This window comes from Vipera ursinii, assembly GCF_947247035.1.
Source record: "Vipera ursinii genome assembly, chromosome: 3".
In the NCBI taxonomy this organism is placed as follows: Eukaryota; Metazoa; Chordata; class Lepidosauria; order Squamata; family Viperidae; genus Vipera; species Vipera ursinii.
The window spans coordinates 163,655,151-163,661,988 of NC_139516.1; the positions used below are offsets into that span (position 1 = coordinate 163,655,151).

The window sequence follows — 6,838 nt, forward strand, 5'->3', positions numbered from 1 at the left end:
TGCCAAGTATCATGAGGAAAAGATTGTGCCTGGTTACCAATAAAAGATCTATCAATAAAACAGTCTTTATCCAATCCCTGTAAATCAAGATGTCAGTGTAGACCTAACAGTAAGATCACTGGAGCTGATTGAAGCAATGATGTAGCAATATGAAAGAGGCCATCCTCCAGTCTTTAAAAATCAATAGCAGCATTTTAATTGGGCTGAGAAATTAAGTTGATATGCATGGTTGTTTTCCATTCACTAAGCTGCAACAGCTTGTTGGTGTCAGCACTTTTTAGTTGCTGTTTGTGAGCAATCTCTAAGGACAATCCTACTGGAGGAATACAATGATTACAGTAGAGGATTGGATTATAAAATTGACAAGAGCTTGCATAAATTGCAAAGTTGGGGGGAGGGGAGGGACAATAAAGACTTTAAAAAGACTGGAAGCCTTAAATGGTTGCTGAAAGAAGAAAAGGTTTGGCCAATGATTTATGGATTTGGGGATTAGAAAAGGCTAAACAGGGAGGGAAAAGAGTAAGATGGTAATTACTCAATTGAAGGAAGAGCAGAATTGAAAATTCTTATGTTTTATTTTTATCATTTTTCTTTTTTCTATTTTCCCCCTTTTTCTTTCACTTCTATTTTATTATAAAATTTGAATATTGAAAGAATACAAAGGTCACTAAAGCATACAGAAGAATACCTGTTTTGATAAGAAGAGTTCTTTAGTGGTAATATAATCTATAGATAGAAGGAACATATCAGGTTAAGGAGTGTGCACAATTGTTCTTATAGTAAAGCACATATAGACCTCTATGCAAAACAGTAAAATCCCAAACTATTAGAACCTGCATCTTCTTTGGTGTATATTTCAGCTTGTTCCCTTCAGAACAGATTCCAAGCCTTGATTTATTGGAATTCATATCCTCAGAAGAAAATGTTCTAGCACTTCATCTGATGTTAAGTTATTGTAAACAAAAAGAAGGGGAAGCTTTTAGTCTTTCTCACTTGATGTAGAAATAGATGATGATGATGATGATTAGGAGGAGGAGGAGGACGAGGAGAGGAGCTACAGGCAGCCTAGCTAAGGCCACGCGGTCAGCATAGTGATAATAGAACCAATAGGTTATTGTAAAGGATTATCTTCCTCTTGCCAATTAGTATGACATGTTGCACCATAGGTCTCACATGCTTCTTTCAGGCTGATTAGATAATAGTGACTGCTTTTAGAAAGATTGATTTCAATGAGATAATCGCGCTTATGTTCTTTTTTCCATTTTGCTCCAGGAGCTGGTGCTGCTGTAGGGAACATTCTCCTGGATAGCCAGCCATGATTGCCACTGGAGGCCTCTTGAGGATCTCAGCCAGAAAACAGGATCCCTTACGGCCTCAGGGCCAAGTCTCCAAACACAAGCGCAAAGCAAAAAGAAAACTCAAGAATGATGTGGTGGTGGTGAAGGGCAAGCTCAAACTATGCTCCCTCTCTGGCCTCATTGCTGCCTGTGGTATTCTAGTACTACTTGTGGGAATTGCCTTGGCTGTGGTTGGCTATTGGCCCAAACCCCTTTATAGGACAGGGGGCATTAGTCACAGCCCATTAATGCAACCATATGGGAAAGCTCCTGAAAGCCACTTCAAGAACCACACACAAGAAACTAGAGAATCTTACCTAGAAGGCATCAATTCTTCTTTCTCTGGCAACAAGAAAACACTTTCTCCATCTTTGCCGGGCCCCACATCATCCTCCAGCTCAAGAAATTTGCTTTTCCATCTTTTCTCTACATATTTGCATTCAGACAAGCTCAAAGTGCTTGGACCCCTCATCATGGGTATTGGCATCTTCCTCTTCATTTGTGCCAATGCAGTGCTGCATGAGAATCGTGACAAAAAGACTAAAGTTATCAATCTGAGGGACCTGTACTCCACTGTCATAGATGCACACAGTCTTCGGCCAAAGGATGGGGCTCCCTCTACTGTTGCCTCAGTTCCAATAAATGGTTTTGTTAACTGTGTGCAATCTCGTGGACTGGAGTTAAAACCTGGCAGCAGCTCAGGAGAAACCTTAGGAGCCACTGCCATGCTTACCAAGAATACCTGGCACCCATCTGTGAGTGCACCCCTCTCCCCTCCCGACTTGGCTTCCTCACCTTGCTGCTTCTCCACCTCTAGACATGAGCAAATACCCAGCTTGGCTGACGCTGTTTATAGCATCTACAAAGAAAGAGCTACTTTGGCCCAAAGCACCCGTAACCCATCTTGTACCCCCACAGATAGTTGGGACCAGCACAGCACTGCCAGTTCCATTGTGGGCTCCTCACTGAGCACTTTCACATTGCTACCACTGGCTCAGGGGGAAATGACTGACAGAGACTATGGTGATTGGCAGAGGCTGCTGAGTGAACGGGATGGCAAAGAAATTCCTCGGGGAGAATTTGAACTTAGTCTGAAAGATCTCAGGAGCAGCTACCTAGACACAGCGCAGGAGCTGTCAGTGTTGCCCAGGATGAACAAATGTAAAGTAGTGCTTCGACGCCAGAGCACAAGCTGCCTCCCTGATGCCAGGAGATCCCTGTTCCCTGAACCCTCTCAGACATTGGGTAGTAGCACTGACCTTGACTCCGGTCTTTTAGCTAAAGCTTCATCTTCCAGCTATTCCAGATCCCTTAATTTGGGGGATCCTCATCTGCCTACACCATCTGTGGATCAGAAAGGTTCCCAGAGCACTCAGTGTGATCAGTACAGAAGCAATAAGGGCTACACTCCACTGGAGGAGTCGGGCACCTCCTTGGAGTCTGTTGCCAATACCCCAGCCCATAAAGCACCTGAAGACTGTGAAGTCAGCTCCAGTGAGGAAATTGGCTCCTCACAGAGCACCAGCAAGGAACAAACAGAGCAGCTGCCTTTGAAAATTCAGAGACAGTACACAAATAAAGAGAAACTTTTCATGATCTCCAGATCAGATGCCACTGTTGGCCTGGAACATGCAGATCTGGAAAACATTGGCATTTAAAAGTGAAATAAATTGGAGACAAACACCTAAACAACTTGTAATCCTTCTGCCCCTTGTGGATCTAGGAAACGGGCCAACATCCAAAGAGCTGAAGTAGGTTACCCTTGAATTGCATCAATCAATTCTCATAAAAGTCTTCAGGAGAAGCACCTAACAGGTGTTTGTTTGCATTGTAAGCCTCTTTTCTTTTCAAGCCAAATTGTAGTCCACAATGACTGTTCAGTAAATTCAGTGGAATAACAGGAATAGAATGTTTGACAATAATTGTGCACTTTACTGATTTTTAAAAATTCTATTTTCCCATTTTTTTTCTGTTTTTGCTATGGCATACTTGCACACCCTTTCCCCATCTTTAGATAAAGGTGGTTTTCAAGCCAGCAAAATGCATCTCTCTTTTAATGTTTTGTTAGTACGGAACACTGTTTTCAAAAGATTAACAGCTGAATACTAGGTAAAACATGCCAGGTAAAAACCTGTACTGTTTTTATTTCTATAATAGTATTATCAGAAGAAAAAAGGGGTACCACTGGCCAGCTGAACAACCAGACTCTTAATTCAAATAATGAGTACTTTATTGAGCATTATTGCACATGTATCTACCAACAGCATTAATAATCATTTTTGAATGAAATATAAGTTTACAATGACAAAACATATCTAGGTAGTATTTAATTTTTCTTCTAAATGCTTACAAAAGAAACCAAATTTTGTTTTCAGTATTAGGGATTTTTTTTAATCTTCATGGTGGAACAGAATATATCCTTAAGTATTTACTCAGTCATAGAAGCAAAGTAAAATCTTTTTTAATATAAGTGGGAAATCCTATTTTATGCATTACAGAGCCCATAACTGGGCTTTTAAAAATCTAAATGATCAGTAGACAAATAAATAAATAAAATGTCTGCAGATGCCACCTTCAGCTTTGTTCAGATTTTTATAGCCCAATCATATTTTAAGTATTTTTCATGTTTTACTATTGAAAAAATCTGAAAATTAAGGAAAATCTGTTTCTTAAAATTATAGGAAATACTAATTTCTTTGTGGGTTGGCTTAATATGTTGTAAAAATGAGTATGAAGTACCTTAATCAAATTATGCGGAGTATTTCTTTGCCATCTCAACCTCCCCAAAAGAGCAAATACATTACTTTTGTATACCATAATTTCCCATAGTTTAAAATATTTATAACTTCCACATAATAATAACCAAACATTAATCCATAATGAGAAGGTTTTGGATATAATTTTCTTTACTGCCAATACATTGCTTTTACAATAGCTTTTGCCAGTTAAGATTGATTAGTCAATCCTAAAATGTTTATTTCAGCATCACCATGAAACCTGCTGTTATCCAAATGACTGTCAGTCATAGTTAATAGCTTAATTTGATCAGCCACTGCCAGTAGATAAATGTTGTACTGCGCTGTGAGTCAACTAGGAACGATCAGCAGAACAATATTATTCAGTGCCATTATTGTAATTGGAAGGTATGGTGCAATTCGGTCATTATAGCTCTATAAACTTTGAATTTGATTTTAGAATGTGTACTTATGAGCATGTACAAGTACAAAAGTAGCAGCTGTGTGCATAACATTACTCTATTTGCAATCTAAACCAGTTGCCTCTTTTTCTGGAATCCTATTCTTCTTCCTGGAATCTCTTGCCCCATGATCCTAAGAAAAGGGGCAGGTGCTTTAAAGAGCTGCAACAAATGATAGCTTTGTATTTCCACATGTTCCAAATAACCATTTTGGAATCAAATCCAAAGCACTGCAGAGCTTTAATATGTATTGCACAGAATTGTATGATGCTTATCTAGATTAGTACAAACAAATACATTTCATTTTAATCTCCAAAACAGGGCAGCTGAGAAGTATCACAAATAACCAGACTTGGTTGTAGCTTCTGTCTGGATCGAGGTATTCCCAACTGCAATTTGCAGTGCATTATGTTCCATTTAATCTAGCAATAATGCAGTGCATTATTTAATCTCACCCCATCATCAGTTTTGTAGGAGGAAGCTCTTTAAACGCTTTGTATACTTCTTTCACTCTGGTCTGGAATGATACTGAAGAAGAACAAATGATATATTTTGTTTTTAAAACTCTAAAATGGGATGATGTGAGTTTTATATGTGCCTGGCTGAATTCTGACATGATTATAGTTGTAGATTTTCAAATAGAAATTTACCAGCATGTATTGAAAGTTTATGTTATTGACATATAAACAGCATGCATTCTCTACACTATATCATTATTCTGGTTGCTGGCAACAATCTAACATGTTAGAAAATTTCCAGTAGGAAAAACCCTCCACTTTTATAGATCTCCATTCAGAAAACCTCATATTCCACAGATTCAATTTAGCTTAGGCTTTACCCCACATAATAAAGTTGGACAAACCTTAATTCACATGATTTGTTTAATTAAGTAATTCATATGTAATTCCTATTTTGTAAAATATCCATTCCTGCTAATTGGTCCATAAATGTGAGGTTTTGCTATAATGTCAACTTCAATTTCATGAGATTTACAAACTGTTTCATTTTGTGAAGTGGTATCAGAAGTAACATATTCTAAAGGATCTGTCTTATGGCTCCAGCAATTAATACCTGTATCTTTTGAGATTCTATAGCAGCCATTCCAAATGTCAGAATTTGTGACAATACTGTTTTCATTTCCACTTCCTTAACTGTTGGTTTATTCAAAAACAAAAACAAAAAAGGAAGGTTGTACAGGGCATTTCTACATTGGCTTCTCTATTTATAATGAGTATTAATTGTTTAATCTATGTACAGTTGCATTGGCTGAACATGCATTGTAGCAATTCAGCTCTTACCTTTGGCAGGGTATAAGAATCTCACTTTTGACAGGAACCACTATTGAAGCCCATTCTGCATTTCTTAATAATTTGTCTGAGAGCAGAGCAACTGGATCTTGCACCCATTTTCTTTTCATAGTAAGCCATTTTGAAGTGTTAAGTGAAATTAAAGGTTAACTTGATCTCATCATGGTTTGGAAAATCAAAATCAAAACAATACTTTAAAACATGCTGGTTGATCCAAAGATATTTTGCACAAGTGTCCTTCAAGTCATGAATTAACCTGAGTCCTAGAAGGAAATCTGGATCAAATCAGATCCTGTAGCAGCCACTCCAAGTGTCAGAATGTGTGACAATAATGTTTTCATTTCCATTTCCACTTCCTTAAGTGTTGGTTTATTTTTTAAAAAAAGAGGGTGAAGGTTAGTTGTACTGGGCATTTCTAAACTGGCTTTTCTATTTATAATGAGTATTAATTGTTTGATCTATGTACAGTTGCATTGGCTGCAATGCATTGTAGCACTTCAGCTATTACCTTTGGCAGGGTATAAGAATCTCACTTTGACAGGAATCACTATTGAAGCCCATCCTGCATTTCTTAATAATTTGTCTGAGAGCAGAGCAACTGTGATGTTTCAGTGATGTTTCAACTCTGGGAAGAAAATAATTGAATAATCAAAGTTTCTCAAATGTTTCTTCTTCCAGGTATCATCCATCTGCATGAGAATGACTTATATTTTCTTAATGAACTGGATTTTACAGTCATTTCCTTTTTAGTATTAATCACCAAATATTAAATTGGACACAATGGATCAATGCATCAATGTTTACTAATTAGGGCTGTGCAGCATTTCTGAATGAAAAATTCTGTTCAAATACCCAGGAGTGCACCCCTTTCTTTCTGCCGCTCTGAAAACCCAACATGTCTTTTTTCGGATCACACAGTCTCTTCATATTTCCGTTTTGGAAAAAGTCTTAGCTGTTTTTTAGGAACTTCAGATAGTCTCTTTGTTCATATCCTGCCC

The 6,838-nt window shown here is 37.8% G+C and overlaps 1 protein-coding gene across 1 annotated transcript; it reads left to right on the forward strand.

Annotated features, from left to right (window-relative positions):
* Window positions 1-1,315: 1,315 nt before the first annotated feature.
* TMEM200C (transmembrane protein 200C) lies at window positions 1,316-2,995 on the forward strand (the record flags this gene model as incomplete). Its single annotated transcript, XM_083360398.1, has 1 exon — window positions 1,316-2,995. One exon carries the CDS (start codon window positions 1,316-1,318, stop codon window positions 2,993-2,995), a length of 1,680 nt encoding a protein of 559 aa, XP_083216524.1.
* Window positions 2,996-6,838: the final 3,843 nt, after the last annotated feature.